Below are 24,647 nucleotides of genomic sequence, written 5' to 3'. Positions count from 1 at the left end.
TGCCCGCCGAGAGCTGGGACTGTCTAAATCATGCCGGTGTGGGCCTTTTCGATTTCCCCGTTCCGGCGCGTCTTGGCCACCTCTCGGGTCCTTCTGTTTCTCCTTGCCTCCTCCAAGATGGCGTCTGTTTTGCCGGTTCCACCTCCTTCCTGCTGACGTCTTTCCGGGCCGCCGCCATTTTGGATCCGGCCTTCTCCTGATGCAGAGGTGCTCGCGCGCTCTCCCGGCTCCCGCCCAGACCTGCCATCCGGCTCCTGCGTGTCACCGTGGACTCCATCTGCCTCGTGTTTCACCGCCATCTTCTGCGACGAGCTCCATCTTGGACGCCATGGGGAAATCAGTTTTTTCTTCATCCCCACGATCCGGACTCTTAGGAGGTAAGTGAGTTTGTAGCTTACTAGCTAGCCATTTTCAGCAGTCTATTAGGGCGTACAGCAACAGTGTCTCTTTCAACTGTGAACGATGGGACCTTTTGTAGTTAACTTCGCAGCACAACCAAACAGCTGCATAACTCTGAACTTTAGTTTTGATTCATAGCTTTAGGTTTTATCTTTCTGCGCTCGGGGGGACTTTGGGGTCTGTGACCAGATGGGGTCCGGGGTTGGACTCGCCGGGTCAGCAGCTACGGGGCCGTCTGCTAGTCCCAGTTTGCCCAAGAAAGAGGGTCCATCTTCCGGGACCTTGATGGTGAAGGATCTGCCCCCCCGAGCTACTAGTAAGCCGAAGGGGAAGGTCCACCGGTATCTGACTCCTTTCTCCCTCAGGGCTCTGGTGATGGGCAGTAGGTTTCTCCGGCGGGCCAGTGTTATTGGGGACAGGTCCTGGAACACCGAGAGCCGCACTCCTTCATGTTCCACAACAGGTAGGGGCCTGGTTTTATTAAGTATGGTTTCTTTTGTTTTGTAATAGTGTAAACGTATTACTATGTCCCTCGGTTGCTCGTTTTGTAAAGGTTTAGCCCTCAGTGCCCTGTGACATCTGTCCATTGCCAGGGTGTCTTTCGGGTTTTCAGGGAGCAGTGTCTCCATCCAGTGTATAATATATTCCTCACAGTCCAAGACACTCTCCGGGACCCCTCTTATCCTGAGGTTATTTCGCCTGTCGCGATTTTCAGCATCTTCTTGACGCTCCTTTAATTCATTAATTTGTTCTTGTAAATCAATAGTTTTTTTTTCCTGTCTCCGGATGGCTCTTATAGATTGGTCCACTTTCGTTTCCAGAACTCCTGTCCTTTCCCCCAGTCCGGACACTTCCCTTTTCAGCTCTTTTATTTCAGCTTGAAAGAAAGCTTTAAGATCAGTGCAAAGTCTAGTTATGTCGCATTGTCTTGCCGGCAGTTGTTCCTGCAGGGTTAATTCCTCCTCCTCCCTGTCGGGCTCAGTTTCTGAGCCGGCGTTTGAAACCGGCGCCATTTCTGAGCCTGCACCGCGCGGCCCCTGTCTGCCAAAATATTCTGGTAGCCCTCGTTTTTTCGTCGTTTTCGGGGTCTTCCGCGACATCCTGGTTAATTGTTTAATCTTTATATGGGTTTGTGTGCTGTTTGGTGTGGGTTTTGGTAGATTTTGCTCTATATTTCGGGAAGCGAGGCAGGGAGCTCTCAGACTAGGCTGCCATACTCCTTGCCGTCGCGCATGCGCCTCTCTAAATAAATTATTTTTAACCCACACCCTGCTGGTCCCCTCTCTATATGCTGTGCTCCGCTGCAATCTCAGGATTCTCTCTACGTCAAACAGAAGATGAACTATTACTATAGCAGGTAGAAAAGGACTGCAATCAATTTCTATTTTGTTTGTTTGCTTGAATATACTTTACTGGGTAAGATATTGATGTAAAGTTTTTCAAACTTCAAAAACACCCTGTGTTATGGTTGCATGTATGTGGTGTACTTCTATCATTGCATACAACACTACATTATTTAAAAACACTCTTAACACGTTTTACCTAATTATTGGTTAGCATGTCCCCAGTAGTAGTAATTAAGAGTGATTTGTAACTTTCTCATGGCACCTAGTTAATTATCATAAGCTGGATGCCAAAAACTTAGTGGCATTGCAACCATGTACCCATTTGTTTATTCAATCCCATGGTGGTGATCCGCCCCAACACTTCACAAAAGGAAGATGATGGCCTCTTGCATTCTGGTCACGGGAAAGTGACCTCCTCTTAAAAAAAAAAAAAGCAGGTGCCATGGAGTTCAATGAATGTGATGAGCTCCTGCATGGCAGCCTTTATGACATGCAGTGATCGTCAGAATGACACTGTATGGTAGGTAGTTTCCACCTTCATTAATCCAATACATTTATTACACACCATTTTGTTTTGGGGGTTTTTTACACAGAGGTATGTTGCCTTGCACCAAGTCAAGTTTTCACATGTGCTGAATTATAATTTTCTATTTGTCAGGGGTGGCGTGTCTCTTGTGTTAAATAGATTTAGATATTGATGTGAATGGGTTTCCATACAGTGAAACAGTCACCCTATAAATGACTTCACATTACATACTTTAATTGCATTTATGGAAATACTCAAAGATGTCTTCATAAGTACTGATGGCATGAATGTAATAATTGGATATGGAATTACAACTGATTGTGTGTGCTTACTCGTGATATAGTACAATACTGGATTATTGACCATGGATGTTTTCTAGATGAATCAAGCAGCATATTTGTATTAAGGGAATCCTGCCATTACAAATATTTGGTTCTAAAACTGTTGGTTTATGTGCATAGAAATAGTGTTGGCTAGATTACATAAGAGGTGAAGTTGTCTGTTTCTCTATCAGTGTAACTAAATCTACATTGTAATAAGAATACATTCTCTACCATTAAATCGTCAATCCCCACTTCAAACCATTTTTCGCCTAATGAGCAGAGTTGGTTCTCTTAAATTCGCTTTATGGGTCCCTTTTTATTTTTATGGCTGCGAGAGGTGATATTGTTGCTTAAAGGTGCGTCCCGTCCCCCATAAAGAAATGTATTTTTACCTTTTATAAATCATGTCGTCTGGAGCTGAACTACAGCACTTAAAACTCTGAGGAGTCCCCGATTGCCACAATATATAGTTGTTACATTTTGCCAGTACTTGCAAGGACAGCTGTAATGTCATCTCAGGATGATGTCACAGCTTTCTATTGGCTGCTAGAGTGATGCTTGCCCCATATTCTTGCTCCCCGTAGCTGGGAGTGCTTCAGATCAGCTACAGGGCAACACCTTGTTTCAAATAAGGTTAAAAAAGAAAGACCTGAGTGACTTCATGGTTTTAGTAGGTGCAAACTAGGATTTTGTTACCTTTAAAGCATCAGACATGAAAAAGCATTGTTACATCCTTCTTGAAGACTGTACATTTTCTATTGTTTTTACTTACAATGGAGACAGATAACTATGATAATAGACTGATGTAACATGAAGATGCCTGGTCATAAGCATATATTTTGAGGCTTAATTTATTTAATCTGAAAACAGTGCAAAATGTGTGAATGGCTTTATGTCCATGATAGATTAATTGTTAATGGGGCACATTAACCTAGAACTCAATTATTTGCTCCCTTAGTAAGTTTGGCAAGCACATTATGATGGATAGTGGCAAATTAGAATGTAGAAATAATATTAACCCTGCTGCGTTTAAATGAATTGAAGGTGTAATCTTTTAGAGGTCCAACGTGAGTTCTCAGATTTATAGTGTACAGTTTGTTTCAAACGTCATAGGTGCAAAGTTTTTACATCTCTACACTATGACTTCTCTATGAAGAACTCGCAATGATCCAATATTGCAAGGGTGGCCTGCACCAGTCCTCGTGGGCCACCAACAGGTCACGTTTTAAATCTATCCCTGCTTCAGCAGTGACTGTGCCACTGATTTAGCCACATGTGCTGAAGCAGGGATATACTTAAAACCTCACCTGTTGGTGACCCTTGAGGCCTGGAGTTGGCCACCCCTGCAAAAATATTACAACCTACAAATGCACATTTCTCATATACTGATACAGCTACTAAACCTTTGAGTGATACCCTGACTGGAGTTTAAGATAACTAACGTTTGTAATACTTGGGCGTTAATTCTAAATTGTCGGAAGCAGCTGTTGGTTTGTTGAAGTGCATTGCTACAAAACAGACCTTTCTGGCGCTTGGACTAGAGAGAAACACAAGTTCTTGTATAGGATGTAGATCTTTGCAATATGGATAATTCCAGATCTTCTGAAGTCAAATGCAGAACTTTCACCTCAAGAAATTGGAGACAGAAAAACAATATGCACCACCATAGGGCATAATCCTAAAATAGACAAATAACTGATCTGTGTCAGGGATATCTGCAAAAGTATTAAATTTAATACTCCATATCGAAAAAAGATAGTTAGTCAGAATCTATATACTGGATATGGTAAGGAATATATCCAATTAATGTAAGATGATGAAAAGATCATGTGGTATTTTAACCATCTATATACAATTGATAAACGTTTTTTCTTCCTAATATGAATTTATCACTTGGCATTGATAATTATCAATGCTTATCTTAAAATATTAGTGGGTAGATATATAATCAATTGGCTTTGACTTCAGTATATGTAAGGTCAAAATGAGACCTGATTAATTCTGTGGAATTATAACACCCTACTGCAGTTTGTCACACCTATGGATGTCATTCATATGAATGTTCATTCATATATTTCATATGCATATGTTGTGATTTTCATGTCCACACAACACCCATTTAGTTTCTCGGCTTTTTTGATTTTTCACATATTGATGTAATTGTATTGCCATTTTTATGCACTCTTTTCTGGGTTTATGATCCAAGTACTTTTTTCAACTGTTCTATAGTAATTCTAATTGTGATGTACAAATTATATATTGTGATGCATAAATCATAGGTGAAATCTAAGCAGTTTATGTAGATAGCACATGGACTATCGCAACATCCGGATATGATAAACCATGTAAAAACAATTAACTGGTGATTAATGTGGCTTAAATAGCCAAACATAACTTCCTTAGTCCATACCCCCGATGAAGAGACCCGCAATTTGAAGTCTTGAAATGCGTAGGGCTTGTGGCACAGCGCGGACACCGTAGCAGGCAAAACTCTGTGGTGACGCCGAGCGACGAAGAGTCGTCGGAGTCAGGATCGCGAGGCCAACCTGCGAGACCGGGGCCCAGTACCAGCCGAGTGGTGATTCAAGCGCCAGTGATACTTCCACACTAAGGCCGCGTTTATAGTGCCGGCGAAGGCGACGCAACCGATGCCATTGCGAAAATTATATTTTACGTTTAGGTGACGTCGCTGGCTACAAGGCCAGTGACGTCACAAAAGGGGGAGGGCAGAGGCACGGAGAAGCTCCTGATTGGCCGCAAGGGGAGACCGTCGCCGAAAAAAATTAAATATCAGTGACTACCAGATTTGTGGTAGCACTGTTTCTTTGTTGCCGTTGCGTGCACTATAAGCACCAACAACAGCGACAATGCATTTGTTTTGACGCGACGGTCGCGTCGCCGTCACTATAAGCGCAGCCTAAGTTTTATGTCCTAGTCATTGTTGTGAGTAGGATTTCAATTTTTACAATCGGCGGACATGTCAAGAATATCAAATAAGGAGTTTTGTTTTTGTTGTTGTTGTACTTTATGTGCACATTTATTCCTATGTACAAGTGTACATTTTTATATGTAGATTCTGACAATCTTTTTTCCATATGAAGTATTAAATATGATGCTTTTGCCGATATCCCTCATACATATCAGTTATTTGTCTCTATCTTGGGATAATGCACTATGGTGGGTATTGTTTTTCTGTCTCCTATTTCTTGAGGTGAATTCTCCATTTGACTTCAGAAGATCTGGAATTATCCATATTGCAAAGATCTACATCCTATACAAGAACTTTTGTGTTTCTTTCTAGTCCAAGCGCCAGAAAGGTCTGTTTTGTTGCAATACTCCAACTGTTTGCCAGACAGCCAGCAGGACATTTTAGGCAGCTTTTTGGACATTGTTTCACAGGACTTTATTGCATTTGGTATTAATATTATATTGCATGTATTAACACTTTAATTTACTTGCGTCATTAGCGCTTTTTGATTGCACTAATTTATCACCGATCTTGTTGAGGTGCATGGTTGATTTTTTTGTCTGAAAACAGACGAAACGACTACTTCGGACAAAATCGAATTATCCCATTTGGTGTCCTATCCTGCCCTACCTACAATACTTCAAATATATCAAATGTGGGGAAAGGCTTCAGTAATTTCACACGACTCCTTGATGCAGAACTTGCTTTCTCAGCTTTGGACTTTGAGCAGTTTTGTAATATAATTAGGAATGCATGTCCAAATTTAAACCGTACTTTAGCAGCAATTATGCAGGTTGTTGCAAACTAGTCACCATTGCTACCTGCACATGCATATTTATCCTTTCAGTTTTATCGGTCAGTTATACCCTGTATCTAAAACAAGTGTTTGTGGTGCAAATTGATAAACCGTGCAATATAATGTTCAAATAACCCAGTGATTAAAAATAAACACTGATTTCACATCTACTGCTGCTCCATGGGACCAAATCCTCTGGCCGGTAGGCTCCTGGTATACCTCATATAAAGAAGAAAACACATGCCAACTCAATAGTGCATTAACATTTACTTGATACAAAACAAACATACAGGGGAAAGGGAAGGAGGCGGAGCATCTCCTGACGCGAGTGAGAGACGCGATCGGGAAGGACCATGCCTGCACACAACAGGAGGCTGAGTCCGGAGTAGGGCTGAGTGCGCCCCGAGTCACACTGCGATTTAAACAGCGGGGAAAGTGTGAGTGTTCCCTTTCCCCGTATGTTGTTTTGTTTGTGAAACCGCAGGTATTTAGGCAGCATTTGATTTTCACTTTGATAAATTAATAATCTATTTGTTGCGCTTTTTGTGTGTTTTAAGAAACCCTGAATCTGTATTTTTCATGCCAGGTTTTCTTGAGGGTTCTATTTTTGTCTTATGGGTTACAGCACATAGATAATATCTTAAACCCAGCTTGGGTGAAAACTGCAGTGTTCCAAGAAGTGTTGTGGCCTTGAATTTTAACATGCTATTTTTTGCTGCCGGAGGGACTTGAAATGCATTCCCAAGCACTAATAAATTGGCATTTTTAAAAGATATTTAAAAGTAGTTACATTTTATTTATATATATATATATATATATATATATATATATATATATATATATATATATATATATATATATATATATATATATATATATATATATATATATATATATATATATATATATATATATATATATATATATACCATAATACTGAGTTAAGTTATGGTGAGTAAAAAAAAGTGACAAAAACCCTCCACAGGAAAGCAAATATGCAAATACAACTGTATGCTCATCTGCATGTCTTAGGCAGGTCTGCAACCCCGCCTTTCCCCATTATCACCCAACATACAGCACTTCCACTGCAGCAAGGGATTCTGGGAAATGACATGCAAATGAGCACACAGTGTCACTTTTTGCCTCAAAAACCATTTTTAACATGGTTCCCTATAGGCTTAAGCTTGCTGCATGGTCACAGCTTTGAGCACAGCCAGGGTTAAGGTGCATACCCAGAAAACCACCCACAGACAGCTGTTTCGACCTTAATGGGTCTCATCAGTGTGGGGTTGATTAACTGGGTATGCACAGAAGCTAAAGGATAGGCCAACCATAATACTGAGTTAAGTTATGGTGTGTATATATATATATATATATATATATATATATATATATATATATATATATATATATATATAGAAAGAGAAAAAAAGTTACCCGTATGGGAGCACTCAGGTATGCAAAAAATTCATTAATTTATTTATTTGACACAATGCAAAAAAGATTTGAATAAACAGTACAAGATTAAAAACACTTAAAAAAGAGGCATGGACCCCTGTCAAGGTTGTTACCCTAAAGCACTGATGAGCAACACTAGGGAACGACATGCATTGTCAACCCTATACATAAGTAGAATAGTGACTCAAAAAACACTAGGGTAAATCAAAGTGTTTTTTGAGTCACTATTCTACTTATGTATAGGGTTGACAATGCATGTCGTTCCCTAGTGTTGCTCATCAGTGCTTTAGGGTAACAACCGTGACAGGGGTCCATGCCTCTTTTTTAAGTGTTTTTAATCTTGTACTGTTTATTCAAATCTTTTTTGCATTGTGTCAAATAAATAAATTAATTAATTTTTTGCATACCTGAGTGCTCCCATACGGGTAACTTTTTTTCTCTTTCTTTCCATATTACTTATAACCCGTGAGCACCGCCATACCTTACTCATGTAAATCAAACAGGATATTTCTCTGGCCTATGGTGGCATAATTCATGTAAAAAGTAGATGCGAGGTTTTCTTTCCCCATCCCTCTCCCCTGTTTTCTCCCCCGTTATTTTAATATTTATATATATTTATATATATATATGTGTGTCTATATATATCGCTCAAAAATTGGAATTCTGCAGAGCTGATTCACATTTCGATGATTTAACATATCCGTGTATCTCTTAGCTTAGCAGAGAATTTTACTCTGATCTTAAATACTTAATGACATTTAAAACCCACGCTCAGCTGAGTCTAAATTGCCCAAAGCAGAAATGTCATGTGACAATTTCATCAAATGTGTATTGCCGGTATTTTATTTTTGTAAAGTGAGTCTTGGTTGCCAAAATAGGAACCTATTTTAATATGTAAAAAAAGAGCAGCTAACACCAGACATGATGCAGTAATTCCCCTTGATTACTTACACTGGATTATTTTGGGAATTGAACTTGTGCAGACAGTCGTCGTGGGAATACATTCGCACAACATTCCGCTGCCTATAATATCAGCAGTTTAAGCCCTGAGTGGATCTCTTACAGCCATGCAGCTAATGGGTGGGTACAACATTCAAGAATGCCTTACATTTTTTAATTCGACCCTATCCTGAAACCTGAAACCAGTGCATGCTCGTTTTCTTTTGGATTCTGTCTCCATTTTTTTTACATTTTATTTACTACTTCTGGACTTTCAGAAATGCCTTGCAGATGCTGTTTACTGTTTCATGTGGCTATATATCACTCGGCATGAAACTTTTTTTAAAAACTTTTTTTCCTGTAGCGAGTTAGAGAGGTGTGTGTGAGTGTTATTCAATACCAGTCATTTTTTTTTCATGAAGCAAAATTTCCTTCGCCCAAAGGTATACCAACACTCCTACTGAATATATTGATATATACAGTAGTTGCTAAATTCAATGCCTCTGACCTTTTTGGTTGGTTTACCTTTTTAATGGGGCAAAATACTTGTTCTAAATCTTAACGTATTTAAACTGAATTTTAGAATCGTATGTATTGCAGGCGGCAACCTTTTTCTTTTCTTTTTTTTTAATACGTTTTAGCATTTTCATAAATGGCAAAACAGTGTAAATATTTCCACCTGGCATATTCTGTTTCATTTTACCCTTGTAATTCCTGTTTCTGAAGCTATACAGCATGGGGTTGACAAGGCCACTAGGAAGTGGCAGGATGTTTCCTTATTTCTAAGGGAATGTTTGCACTCTGCTTGACCTCCTATACTTTGTTTTATGACTTGTTTGGGTTAATATTTATCACGAGTATTTGATCAGCCTCTACTTCCTATTCTATCTCAATTCTTCAGAGCATAACACTAATAAAAGATCGTAATGGTTTTGTGTTTCTGGATTCTTTTTTTTGCCTTAGGGAGGAAAGTGAAAGTGTGTTGACACTGAAGGGTTTAACCCCCACTGGAATGTTGCCTAGTGGTGTGCTGGCTGGAGGACGACAGACCCTACAAAGTGGTAATGATATACATCTTACTCTACCTCAGGTGGACGGGGGCACGTCTAATTCTTTTGCTAATTCTCCACCTAATGCATGCTGGGAATTTCTAATGCTTTTCCGTTCTTGTCTTAGCAGCTAATACCAGGGTGATGGTGTCTTGTTTATTGGGCAATAGGAGCTACGAATTCATACCAGGGTATCAAACTTTAGGAAATTGTTAAGTAGTTCTCAGTCACTTGGGTGTTGTGTAATAAATTAACTGTTATGCGTTGAATTCATGAAGGCTATTTTGCGATATACCGCTTTAAGAGCAAAAAAATGACCCTTGTAAAAATTGAATGGGAAGTATCTAATCAAAATCTTGTTCTTTTACCAAATATGACATATTAAAGTGTATAAATGAATGCAGGAATATCACCATGAACAATCAATAGATGTTGGCCAAGAGTTGCAAATTACATGACATTAGCACATGTTATCATGCAACGTTTTGTACCCTGGTAGCCTCTGCCAAAGTTTGTTCTCTGTTAAATGTTCAGTGTATAATTAATCTCCCTAAATTGTCTTTGTAACACCGTCTCCTTCCTCTGCAGATGTAGCTGCTTATTTAGTCCTGTCTGTCTCTTTATAGATATAGCTAGCTGTATGTCTGTATAAGTATGTTACTAAAGCGTATGTCTTGTGTTCTAAAAGCATCTAGAACCTTGTTTTGAAGGTTGACTTTGTTCTGTTGCACATTATATGTGCATTTTCAATGTGTACAAGAAGATATTTGTTTATTGTTATAAAATCAATTTAGAGGTTGATCACAAACCTTGTAAATAAACATTGAAGGGTATTAACTGTGCATATATTTTTGCATGAAAATAAAGGATTCTACTGAAATATATCTGTAATCTGGCTTTTGACTATATTTAAAAAGTGAATGATGTTTCTTAGACATTAAATCATTCTAAATATTGCTTTTACACAAAGCTAATCATCGTATAAGTGCTACAACTAACAATTTATATTATAGTGCTTAGTACTTGGACATTCATTTAGTTTGTTCTGTTTTGTCTAAAATTATAGAAATACTTTTCAAATGTTAGTTCTTAAACAGCAACTTTATTATTGCTAAAAACTGATTAGCTCATTTTGAATGTGCAATTCTGAATGTAGGCATGCCATTAAGCATGAAGTTTAATACTACTCTATACCATATAAAAATCAGAGTAGCTAGCTACAAAATATGGATCATAAATAAAACTTTGTCAGCTTTAAAAGAAGCAAAAAAATAAATACATGTGCGTAATGCGAGGTAAAAGTCTGACCTACCAGAGTATATCACTTTAGTAATGATGGCACTTTCAATGTGTCCTGTTTAGGCCTCGTTCAGGGTGCAGGCTTCGGAGGGAGGGCGTGCTGCCGTGGGACACAAAGTATTCAAATTGAATACTGGATGTCAGGGTAGCAGCTGCCCTGTCTCCGAAGCCAGGAGTTGACGCTGGCTACAGTTTCAATAAACGAAAAAATCGTTTTTTGAAGCTGCAGCAGCGTCACTGGGACCTCGGCAGCCAATGAAATCATTCTTGAGAATGATTTCATGACTGCAATTTGGATCCCTAAGCTGCCGTCTGTAGCCCCGCCCCCTCCTCAACTCCTGAAAACGTCTGCTGGGGATGAACACACATCGCCAGCAGACTGCCGCCCTCCCTCCCGCCCTCCCTCCCTCCAACTTCTGTCTCTGGCACCCTGAACGAGGCCTTAGATGCATGATTCCAGGAAAGCTCAACTTATTTCTTTGGGTTCCGCATCTAAAAGCACCAGTGAAGATTGTGTCCAGCCATTAATCTTAAATATTTACCCATAGTAGAGGATAAATCTGAATTCGCCGATCGCAGCCCCCTTTGAAGTTAATGGGTGTTTTCCCCTTAGGCCAGGTCCCCGGTGGGTGTGTGTAGGCGCGCAATGCGCTGTGACGCGTAAGCTGGCAGCGAAGACAAGAATTTTGTCTTCTCATGCCGCAACGTGATCACGGAGTCGGCGCGCACCAATGGAAGGGCAGATATGGCTGCGCCCCCCCGTCCTGGCCCCGCGCTCCATACAGACCGCCGATCGTGGTTTTAAACTGTGCACGTGCCGCCAGGACGCCACTAGATTGTGGTTGTGAATACAAAGTGTGGACCTCTTACAAGAATAGGTTACTTTTTCTCTTGTTGGTTTAGATTTTCCAAGTTTTTATTAGACATAAATAGGTATCGTAACATTTTTTTATATAAAACCCAACTAAATATATATTGTTATTTATGAGATGCAAGGATTGTGAAGTATAATATTCGGGATGGGGAAAGGGGGGGGTGCTAAAAGTGTTGAAACTTTGGATATGATGCAGTTAAATTGCAAGGATTTGATTAAAAGGTTATTGCTCTCATTATCATGGCATTATGAAAAAATGGTTGCACAAATCTAATTACTCTTATCTGTAAGTTGGGGCACTCACTTTATTTACTCTTTCACTGAAATGTTCCTGTTCACAATTAAGCATGAAAGAACCGTTTAATGGTTTTACCTCTTTCACTTGGCTAAATCTAGCTCTTAGGTACTAGTTATCACATACCAGGGTGAGAATCCATCCCTTTAAAATAAATTCAATTCAGAAAGGAATAACCTGCTACATAGAAATTCTGTAACTTCGAAGTTCCTTGTTTCTTTTAATATCGTAAGCTCAAATTTTACTGCAGTAAATTGCAGGTGGTCTTTTCAAAATAGTGGGGTTTTTTTTGTTTGTTTTTTTACTTCAGTTTTATTTTTCTTGTCTCTTTTTGTAGTCCTGTGTTTAAATTCAAGGGTTTTTTTTTTCCTTTACAGTATCTACAACTTAATTATTATTTTTAATTATTTTATTGTACTGTTTGTTCATGGCTTCTTGATTCCTTAAATTAAGGTGTGTATGCGGTTTACTTCCTGTAGATCTTCTTGCATATTAGTCATTATGACCTAGACCAGGAGAAATGTAGACAAAAACATACAACAGCGGTGTTTTCACACGCAGATTAGTTAATTAGAAGGTTTCAAAATACAAATCCCATGGCTCAAGGGTAAATCCAGTCCTCTAGGGCCACCAAAAGGTCAGGTTTTAAGGATATCCCTGAGCCACCTGTGTTGAAGCAGGGATATCTTTAAAACCTGACCAGTTGGTGGCCCTTGAGGACTGGAGTTGCCCACCCCTGACTTGGTTACTAGTCTGTTAACATTTGCTGAAAGTGCTAAACCCTGTCCGTGTTTTGAGTAGTTGAGCCCAACACTTTGTAGTCATTTTAGAATTTCATATTAAAAGATGTACAAATTAAGAGATCAGTAAATGTAACTTTTAATCTATAAAAAGGAAAATGTTTATACAGATTTTACTACAAGGAAAGTCGCAAAAACATATGGTAAAAGGGACTTTGGTTATCAAAGAACTATGTGATATAACCAAAGTATAATGAAATCCCATAATTTATACCCTTCTTCAACAGCCCTCTGTTTCCCGCTGACTGTGCCTGCTGCCCTTGTGTGGTCTCAGCTTTCCATGTCTTGTTTTATTACAGTTTGTGTCTAAGTCCTTAATATAATAGCTGTCCCTCTCCTCTGAGTACCTAATTAATGTTTCCTTTTCATCTCTATGTTATAATGACATTTGGATGTGTATAGTTTCCCAGGCCTCATGCAGTGGGGGGAGTGCTTGACATTACATTTCTGACTTAATTGGGCCAGTTGTACATTAAATAGCATGTGGCTCACATGCATACAAACTCCGACTCTCTAGTTATAGCACTTTAAAATTGAAGAAACAAAAGTCCATGCTTGATCGCTCCCATCCAGCCATATACATTTGCTATTCCAGTCTTACAAAAAAAATAAAACAAATTCGGTACTCCATTACATTACATAAGAAATTTAGGTCCTAAGGATGCAGGTGTACGTGTTAAATCAGGGACACATAACTAAAAAGTTAATTATTACATGGGGGAAAGAACCTGATGAAAGCCCATGGGAACCGAAACATCAGATCTTTCCCCCATGTAATGTTTTGTTTTATTTAATTCATATTTTTAAAATAGTTTTACATTTTTTGTATGCCGTTTCTTCTGTTCAGCCTATGGTAGGTTAGTCCGATTTAGTCTTAAGTACAGTAGCACTTAACCTACTATATATTGAAGTCCAATAAAGTTAAAGCTGAACTCAATCATCTTCCATATTTATAGATAAACTATGGCAAAGGTTAGAAGTGAAAAGAGTTTTTAAAAAATGCTGAAAATAGGATGACTGTTGAATTTAGAACAATTGAGGGATCCAGAAAATACAAATACACCATGATGAAATCAAAGTCCACTTCACAATAATTATCTTGGATCAAGGGGGGGGAGGGAGAAACAAAAGGACTTAAGTTTGCTGAAGTTAAGGTTTATTAATGACCTAGCACGATAGGACGCTATTCTCTGATAGATTGATGGTGACGAGCAGTGACTTGTGGGCAGTTTGTTGGACAGCTGCCTGTATTTGTTTTTAAACTAGGCTGACATGGAGCTAGTGGAACAGAATGTACCACATTTGCTTGCATAAATATCTCAGGGAAAAATGTTTTATGAGGCAATTGGGTACCTTAAAACAGGAATGCGCAACGTTTTTGGTGTGCGCCTCCCTGCCTGGGAGCCCCAGGATTCTCGCCCACTGTTGCTTAGAACCCGGCGTCAAAGGACATCGTGGGTCATGTGACGTCACATGATCCCACAGCGCCATTTGCCGCGTGTTGTCATGGCGACACGGCGTCATTTGATGCTGCGTTGCCATAGCGACGCGTTGCTGAAGACCCAGCTGGCAGCAGGTAAGGGACGTTAGAGGCCTCACGCCTCCACCTGCCTTTTAATTTAAATGCCTTGGGGAACGGTGTGGGGCCTCTGTAACCGCCCCCCCCCAGCAAATCTTGAGCCTCCCAGTATGCGCACCGCTGCTTTTAAAAGATATGCAATGTGTCCTAGTAGACTGTATCCAAAAAAAGGAAAGATTTTAGATGAGCTGGTATATTTAATCTTTATATTTTATCTGTCACAAGATTCAACTGCGAATATTGGAATACAGTAGGTAATAATTATATTCAGTAAAAATAAGCAAGAATTAGATCAGTGAACAAACTATTAAAATTAATCATTTGAGGAGCTTATGGTTTTCCTTTATTTTTTGTCTTTAAGATCCAAATTAATGTTGATATACCAAAGTATTTTATATGAGCCTTATTTTAAGAAATGGAATAAACGGCTGTATGTTAAGCAGATGTGTCTATAAAACGGTTACATTAAAGGGTCCATGGACAAAATAAGGCCCTTCAATATGCTGTGAAGCCACTTTCCTGCACGCGAGAATATAATCGCCCCATTCATTTAAATGGAGCTGGCCTCTTTGCAAGCACTGAAAAGCTGCCTCAGGCTACGGCCCCGCTGCACGCGCGTCTGCCAGGCTGGCGGCGAATGCAGCAGAGTCCCCTGGTTTGCAGGGGGAAAGACGGGGCGGCATGACGGGGCGCAGCCGTGATGTCACCCGTCACTGGCTAAACCGCCGGGGGGCGTGGCCTAGCGCTCCGTTGCGAGTCCTGATCTCAATTCTCTTGAGCAGGAGAAACTGTCGGCGCAGCGTGGCGGCCAACCCTCGCAGCGGGTCCAGCCCCATTATGGGGCGTCTCTCGTCCCTGCTGCGTCCGCCACAGCAGGCGCTGCAGTAGCCAGCAGGGACCTGGCCTCGCATGCTATTGATTACTCCTTTTTGGTTTAATATCCATAGGCCCTCCCCTGCAAGACTAAACGGTGCACAATTTTTTTTTTGTGTGTGTTAATTTAAGCATATAATTTGTGTTAATAAACACACAATCCCAGGAATCTCTAACCCCAGAACCCACCACATTTTGTCTGTCTGCCAAAAGGAGTGCTATGGTGGGTGGCCAAATGTATACAAGACAAAAATACTCAATGCTACATCCAATGTGACAAAATACATAGTTATATACTTCAAAGTTGGTATTCTCATGAGTAAGGGTCATTTAGTTAAACCCTTTGGCCAAAGCATAATAAGCCTGCAGCCACTTCACGGCATGACCACTATGCAGGTCCTAACACTACCTGTGAAAATTCTTTTACCTCTGCAGTGGAGGGAGAATGGCCTTAATGGACCTATCCTGCAGAGGACATGGAAAAACCTGCTACTTAAAAAGTGGGATGGGGTGAGCTTAAACCCCGGGAGGAGGGGCCACTAACCTCTAATCAACTGATACCAGTTGAAAATTAAAATTAATAAATGGCAATCTCTAACCCCAGAACCCACCCACCCTCCTCTACAAGACTAAATGGGGCACTTTTTTTTGTTAATTTCAGCATATAATTAGTGTATTGCTTCCATAATTTGACACATTGGCCTATCTGTTTAGCATTAAAACGAGAAAGCCATCAGTCTTAAAAAAATTATTAAATGCCTTGATAACATGTTGCATCAGCAACATGTATATTTTAAAAGCTAGGGTTCTGCATTATGGAGCCACAGTGACCGACACCTACTTGGTAATACTCATGGTTGATATGTCTCTTCTGGGGTTGGAATATAGAAGAAAAGCTAACTTGTTAAAGATAAAACAAACACCATTCAAATAAATTTTCTTTTGCAGAAGAAGAGTTGAATAGTCGAAGATGCAAAACTGATCAATGTCATATCTATAAAATCATGCCCTTTCAATTTTTCCATGTAAAATGTAATGAATTTAAAGGCAGGCTACACCCCAACTGAGAAACTGTAATGTAAATGTTTTCATGCAAGGTAACAGTTGTTTGATATATCAAGAAAAGGTTAAATGTTTATAAATAGTACATTACATGATTTTCTTCTGTGTGCTGCTATGTTCAATGTTCTGCACCTCTCTGCTCTCCAGCTGTCCCTTCCTATGATGTAATTTAAGACTACCTGTTGGGACCTTTTTACAAGAGGAGGAATTGTAATAAACATGTTTTCCTTTTGTGAATGGCTTTCATAGACAGGTGCTTCTAACACTAGTGATGCATCAATATGCTTGTACATACTGTAAAGTAGTTGCATTGTTAAATTTAGTAAGCGTTAAAGCAGTGGTTTCTAACCTTTTTTTGGTTATGGAATCCTAAATGAAATTCTGAAGAACCCCCAACCATCTCTAATAGCAACTGTACATCAAATATAGAGGAATGTACTATGAATCTGATCACAATTTTCAAATGACCAGCAAATTGCAAGAAACCCTTTAGGGATGGCCGGGGAACCCAAGGATTCCTAGGAACCCTGGTTGAAAAACACTGTATTAAAGGTATGTTAAATTACATTGCACCCAGAACTTCCGGTGTCATAAAATACATCACTAAAATGGCAGATTTGTGACTTTCTGATCTCCTTTTTTAAAACTTCAAATTGCTTCTAAAACATGCTTTAAAAATTACTACTTTCTTTTTTTCAGGATGTAATCTTCCTTTAAACATAACCTTCATTTATCGTTAAGCAGAAACATTACTAAGTATATTCATTTTGCTTGCTTTGATAACCAAAGTTAGAAATAGAATGCATATACATTTCTACATTTTTATTTGTTTACCCTTGTCGAACTGAATCTCTTGCATTTCTTACAAACTTGCTTCAAATGCATTTGTCAAGTATGTGGGGGGAGAAATATATTTGTAATAAATACGTACCGGGGCAATGTTGTGTGTGTATATATATATATATATATATATATATATATATATATATATATATATATATATATATATATATATATATATATATATATATATATATATATATATATATATAGAATTGGTCATTGCCTTTTTTTTGTTATGCAATATTACACTTTTCATCTTTCTCATTCATTTTGCATGCATCTGCTCACTTCTGTACAGCCACAGTTGAGGCAATTGAGGCTGACAAAGGTATGCTCAGTCTTTGCCATTGGCAGGGATCTGTGGTGTTTGGGTGGGGATTCAAATGTATCATGTATGACTGTGACCATCAGAGGCGATCCCTTTATTGATTGTTTTTTATGTATCCTAATTTAATTACGTGTTCTAGTTATTTTGGTGTTGTAAAGTAAATGGTTCTGTTATCTGTTCCTTGCAAAAGTTGTGAACCTTTTATTTACACTTCAGTAGAAATGTGAATGTTTGAAATAATGTAATGGTGTACTTTGTGTTACGTGTTTGTGTGTTGAGAGGGAATATTTAATGTATCAAATGTTTCTGTACAAGTATGTTTTGTGCATGACTTAAAATTGAAATCCCTTTTATACCTGGTCCTTTTTCACGTGATTGTACAGTCTCTGTTAGTACAAGATTATAAAAAAAAATTGTCTTTCAACAAAAAAGTTGATTCTAAGAAAATGTACTGGCTAGCCAAGAGGTGGGCAACTCAAGTTCTCAAGGGTCACCAACAGGTCAAGTTTTAAGGATATCTCTGCCTCAGCACAGGTGGCTCAATCAATCCGTCTTCGACTGAGCCACTGATTGAGCAACCTATGCTGAAGCACTTGAGAACTGAAGTTGCCAACCCCTGGAATCACTACCCACTTTGTCCCATTGCTCATTAAAAACATTTTTATAGTCCAGCTAGAGTTATCCATTAGTGTAATAGCATGCTCAGAGCCTTCAAAATCTCATTGGTTTCTTCTTCATTGAGACTTGAGACTTTGAAAGCTCTAAGCACCACTTACATCTGTGAAAAACACAAAAAATTTAAAGTACTTGCCCTGCAACTAATATACACCTCTTGAGACCAAATACAGCCACTACATTTCTTTCCCAATAAGAACTAGAATTAAGGAGCATGAGGAAATAAAGTTTCTGATATTTTGACCTGACTAAGTTCATTTGTAACTACATACTGTACTATCCATTTTTTTTTTTTCATTGAAAATGTTGGCCACTTATACAAATCTATTGGCAAACTATATTAATTCGCTGCAAATATATGTACAACTGCAATAACGAAACTACTGAACACAGTTGTTTTATATATAATGATCACTACTTACTAAAACAGAAAAGGATACCAATGTTTCAGTGTGATGTTTCGCTGTCGGTTACAGTAGAATTTACAAACGCCCACCTTATGTATTACATCCCACCAATACAACTATAAGCAAGGTGTCTGAAATTCTTAAGACCAACATGGTGATTCTGGAAGTTCAGATAGTTGGCTGTATTACAATACTGGAGTCCCCACAAAAAGACTAAAGTTAAAAACGGAAATGAGACAAATATGAAGGTGACATTTAAGAACCTATTGTACCTTAATACTGTTATAATCCATTAGAAACGAATGACCAAAAAAATAAGTAACAGTTAACAAGAAATAATATTACATAATTTGGGTCCCAAAAGCATATGGTAACAGTTCACGGTCCTTTTAAAGGACCGATCACAGTATAGTTTTTGTACACTTTTATACGCCTGTCTCCTTTTTATAATTTAATTTAAAGCGGCAATTAAAGTAGCCAGGTTTTTTTTCCCCCCAGTTTTATTTTTTCCATAGGATTGAAGCAGGGGTACACCGGAGCTGAACAGCATTCATTTCAGCTACAGGGACCCCCTGTTTCCTGAGATACTTTACTCTGAAGGTGATACCGGTATTTTGGCAAAGTTTAAAGCTCCCGCGACCTGCCAGCCAATAGGAAGCCGTAACATCATCCAGTGCGGCTTCCTATTGGCCCGCGTGATGTGGGACCTTTAAACTTTGCCGAGATACTGGTAGCCCCTTCGGAGGTAAGTATCTTGGGAAGCAAGGGGTCCCTGAAGCTGAAATGAATGGGTTTCAGCTCCCGAGCCCCCCTCCTTCAATCCTATGGAGAGAGAAAAATGGAAGACAAATAGGCTGTTTGGAATGTTCCTTTAAGGGGTTATTTGAAATACCCCAACTTTGTCTCATATTCTCATTATCTCTCTCATATATCACTAATCCATAAGAAATGTTTGTATTACTATTGGTTGTATCTGTTTTCATATGGCTTTTAGAAGTATTTTTAAGGTGCATTAGGTTATTTAATGTTTTTTTTTTATTTATTTCCTTTTTTGTTTAATCCATGAGGGTTTTTTGGAGTCACTCTTTAATGTTAATACAGACAACTATTTGAACTTCTGGGGTTACCGTTTTGATTTAAGATTCTTGCGCCATTTGCTTGATTTGTTTTGGTATTTGGATTGCTGGGATGTACTTTTATATGCTGGGTATTTAATTATTTTATTACACTAATGACAGCCCAATATTGATCCAAAACCTCAGTATCCTTGTTTTTTCATGTTTTGTTAGATATCTATCTATGACAGCTATCTATTTTTCTTTAAACAGTGTGTGGTAGTTTCATTATTGCGTTTGTATAGTTGACCCTTGCCAGATGCGTCTTCTACACACCGGTTCCTGGACATGGTCCTTTTTTTTTTTTTTTTTTTAAATTCCTACAACACAAAAAAAAAAACGGGGAAAAAATATATACAATGTATTTATTTATATGCCAAAAGAAATTTCTCTAGCAAGACACAATACTGAATCAGCAGACATTCATAACGAAATAATAAGTCTATTTTAAAGTTAAGTTTTCAATTCATGTCAAACGTGGCATCCAGATTTTTGTGTAATAAATAAATCCTTGTACAAAAGATTATAGGCTATTCACAATTCAAACAGCACCACCACCACAAAGTGATAGACGCCACAAAACTTTGTTTTTAACCCAAGTTTTGTATATTTAACTATTTTGGGTGTGAGTATTTTCCCACACAGCGGCATATCTTTTTAGTAACTTTGTGTATATTCCCATTGCTTCCCTTTAGGAACATGAGATGCTATTCTTCCCCTCCTCCCCAGGCCTTAATTTAGCATATCAATTTTACGTGAAAATTTAGTGCAAGACCCCTATTACCAAACACTTTTTTAAGAAGTAGGCTTGCTTAAAAAGTAAATGCAGTTCTCCTGCTGCCTGTCCCCTGGCCCATGAAGTGGTTAATAATTTGACTCAGATAATTGAAGTTAACAGAACACGTTAGCCATTTACCAGCCCTAATATTTTATGTTCAATTAAAAAAAATTTTTTTTTTTTTTTTTGGTAAGTTGACTGACATTTAACATTTGCATTTTAAGCAATACGAGGATTCTCTCCGCAACATAAAATCTGCAGTTTTGAAGAAGCGAAAGGATTGGATAGAATCAACGAAAGGATGCCTCCGAGGAAAGACACAAGACAGCAAGACGGCATTAATGCCGTAAACGCAAATGCCAAGGAAAACAATGGGACTGGTAACAACAATGCACAGTGACACCGCCACATTTGAGACTCACATCTTGCCTGAGAATTCCTAGATTGTTGCTTTTTGACATAACAGCTTCAGTAGCCAAAGGGGATCTGGAAACAAAAAAAAGACTTCACGGACCTGGAATATGCAGTGGATTCCTGTGGAGAAAACAAGTCTCTTAAATCACGATCTGGACATTTTATGGGCATGTTTCATATACTTACGAACCATCCATCAACCGATCGCTGAATCATGGGGAAAATGTTGGGCTGTTTCCATTAAAGCACATCTAGTCTAGCATCTCACGCTTATTATTGTTGACACTTAAAAGTTTACAAATGTTTTTGTTCACTAGATCTTTTGTTTTCAATCAGACTTCAAGTACAACCCTCAAAGCTAACTATTTATTTAAGACATTTGTTTATGAAATGCTTTTAAAAGATAGATTAGAATGGTCTTAAATATACCGAGGCTGCAACATGTATTTTACATCTGAAAAACAATGCCAAAAGGAAGTTGGCGATTCTGTAATGCTGAACTCTGGTATTCCTTAGATGTTGCTAATAATGTATTATACTCGCTGTTTTTTTTTGTTTGTTTTTTTTTTAGTTTGAGGCTTATCAAAAGATTTCTACATTGGAACATTTATTACTTGAACACAGATCAAACAAATATTTAATTTCTGAACTCTCAAATTAAGATTTTTTCATCCCTTTAAATTAAAAATAAAAATCTAAAGTATATTTAAAAAAAAAATCAAGATTCTTAATTCTAGGGTACTTTAATTGAGCTTTGTACATTGTTAAAGTAATTTCTGATTTATATCAAGTCCGTAAAGCTTGGCATTGTATTTTTGTGTATGCATGTTTGTTTTCTTTTTGCAAATATTTAATATATAAAACCTACGATGTACAGGAACTGCATCTTTAGGTTACATAGATGTTTTGGATACTTTTTAGTTTGAGTATTAAAGTTGCCTCAATGGCTAATCACATGGCTGAATACCTGCAGGATTGTTTTATATTCTTAATTCTGTAAAGCATGGGTCCTGAACTCCAGTCCTCAAGCCACCCCAAACAGATAAGTTTCAGGATATCCCAGCTTTAGCACAGAAGGCTCAGTCTTGGACTGAGCTCTGATTTGAGCCACCTTTGCTGAAGCTGAGATCCTGAAAACCATACCTGTTTGGGGTGGCTTGAGAACTGAAGTTGAGCACCCCTGCTGTAAAGGATGAAAAAGTTCTGAACATTTTTATGTTTAGACAGAGCAGCGCCTAAGGATATGCTCAGTCGAACCGTTAACACATTAGTAATGCTGTAAAATAGACTGCATGTTCATATTTTTTCTGTTGGGTTGAAAATCTGAACCGTATACTTATTTGTTCCACAAATAATGAAATGTACTGATTTCCCTTGTATTTTGGTATATATTTTGACATTGACTTCCCTATGGCATCCCTTGGAACATCACTTGAAAATTGAAGTTATTTGCAGTCATCTCCCTTTTTTTTTCTTTGCCATAAACTTAACTGTACATACTCCTTGTCTACATTGGAAATGTTATGCATGTTCTGAACTATTCAATCATTTTATAAACAGTAGCGCACAATACATTTTGTGCATGGGCCGCTGCTCTGAACAGTGTCAATTTTGTATGTTTTTCTCCCCTTTCCTTTTTAATATGATCTAATATTTAAAAAAAAATCCCCACGAACTGCAAGAAAAAACAATGGTGAAATCATCATGCAGCAAGTTACACCCTGACCTATAAATATATTTCTTCATCAACAATCTTTAGATGTGTAAACCCTCTGATAACTGTATGTTTCTTCTATACTGCCAAAATTCTTCCTCTACAATATGCAATTGCAGGCGATAATGTATGATGTTCTCCCAAATAAAAATGTATTTAAAAAAAAAAAAAGAGGGTCTTGCAATATTTTATGGGTGCTGGATTAAACATTAGCTTTGTTTTACATTAACAGGAAGCGACTAATTTCCTGTTGTTTAATTACCCACTTAAAGATGCAATACAAGCATCTAAAAAAAGTTTGATATATGCAACCTTTGACAGGTCAAGTCATTTTGTTTTCAATAAAGGCAACTGATTAGTTCTCCTGTGATCAGCAACGATCCTGCTTCCCAGGGTTCACTAAATGACTGCCTTTCCATTTCAATTCATTGTCACTAACTCAGCAGCTACAATGTATTCTTATATTACTAAATTAATATTGTTAGTTTACAGCTCAAACTGCTGGGAATATATTTGCAACTTTTCAGTTTGTGATATCTTGCACTGCTGGGAAAGTGTTAAAAAGGGTGTGCAAATTTTTCTAGGTGGGAAGATGCATGCTTAAGAGGCCCAGCTCTTCCCCACAACATTTAAATAAAATGCCTGGAGTGCGCGTGAGGCCTCTTACCTTTTCTGGTGATGTGTTGCCATGAAAACACAACAGTCTGCCGGAGAAAAGGTATGATATTGGGGGGAGGCGTTCGAACAAAGGTTTGCGCACCCGTGTTAAAGAATACGTTTATTAAAACATTTAAAAAGGGCATTGAGTTGAATGATTTAAAAATATTGCTTGGATTACTACTTTAGTAATTAACTACTCAGGAATTGAACACCCTTCTTCCTGTGCAATGCTCTAAAAGTTATCATCTAAGGCAGCGGTTCCCAACTCCATTTCTCAAGAACCCCCAAAAGTTCAGGTTGGTAGGCTGTCCCTGCTTCAGAAGAGGTGGCTCAATCAGTTGCTTGGTTATTTTGACTGCATCACCTGTGCTTAAGTAGGGATAACCTTTAAAACCTGACCAGAGTTCTTGAGGATTTGGGTTGGTAACCATCTTGACCATCTTTGCAGGAACTGCATTAGGCATTTAAAGTGAGCTTTAAGTGATAAATACAGTTAGACTATAGTTTGACTAGAGGTGACTGGGGACTGGATCTACTGCAAACTCTTTTACTCAAGACAACAAACGGTAAGCTATTCAGATCACACTATGATCCCAAGCTTGCTAACCTGCCTATTTCAACCCCCCACCCCTTTACAACTTATTTACTGCAGTCTCTCCCAAAACTGACTGCACAATACACTGAAACCCTGAACTGACTAGCATTGCAATACAGCTAAACATTTGACAAGGAACAGGCACACACCTGCTGTTTAGTCTGCTCACACTCACTCTGCTCACAACAGCTCCTTGCAGCACTGCCTACCTCTGGCATCATGAACCTGCTATGTATTTTAACTTTTTTCTTTCTCCTGGCCTCATGGAGATGTTACTCCCTCTACCCACTACAAACTCCTCCATCCTGGCCCACACCCAACATCACCATAAACCTTGGACTACTCAGAAGCCTTGCACTATCTACTGAATGTTGGTGGAGAACTCTAAAAACCAGCACACCAACCACTGCTCACTCAAATGGCAAACACCACAAATGTACAACTTGCAAACAACTACCCAAATTTCTACTCATACTGTTACTCTCTTTAGCAGATGATATTGAACCTAACCCAGGTCCTCCCATTTCAGCTC

General features: G+C 38.5%; 1 protein-coding gene across 14 annotated transcripts in view; it reads left to right on the top strand.

Annotated features, from left to right (window-relative positions):
* PPP3CB (protein phosphatase 3 catalytic subunit beta) overlaps window positions 1-23,025 on the top strand; it is a 76,862-nt gene extending 53,837 nt beyond the window's left edge. For 7 of the 14 annotated variants that reach the window (XM_075610999.1, XM_075610996.1, XM_075611005.1 and 4 more), the window contains 3 exons: window positions 9,719-9,816; window positions 17,728-17,757; window positions 20,957-23,025. In XM_075610999.1, coding sequence (XP_075467114.1) covers window positions 9,719-9,816; window positions 17,728-17,757; window positions 20,957-21,132 — 304 coding nt within the window. In that variant the 3' untranslated portion in view covers window positions 21,133-23,025. Of the gene's footprint in view, window positions 1-5,805; window positions 5,912-9,718; window positions 9,817-9,931; window positions 16,142-16,472; window positions 17,544-17,727; window positions 17,758-20,956 lie in introns of those variants that run through there. The other 7 variants (XM_075610995.1, XM_075610997.1, XM_075610998.1 and 4 more) reach the window with 5 other exon arrangements.
* The last annotated feature ends 1,622 nt before the right edge of the window (window positions 23,026-24,647 follow it).

This window comes from Ascaphus truei, chromosome 8 (assembly GCF_040206685.1).
Source record: "Ascaphus truei isolate aAscTru1 chromosome 8, aAscTru1.hap1, whole genome shotgun sequence".
NCBI classification, from domain to species: domain Eukaryota; kingdom Metazoa; phylum Chordata; class Amphibia; order Anura; family Ascaphidae; genus Ascaphus; species Ascaphus truei.
Note: the sequence above shows the minus strand (reverse complement) of the source record. Positions and strands in the feature narration are given on the sequence as shown.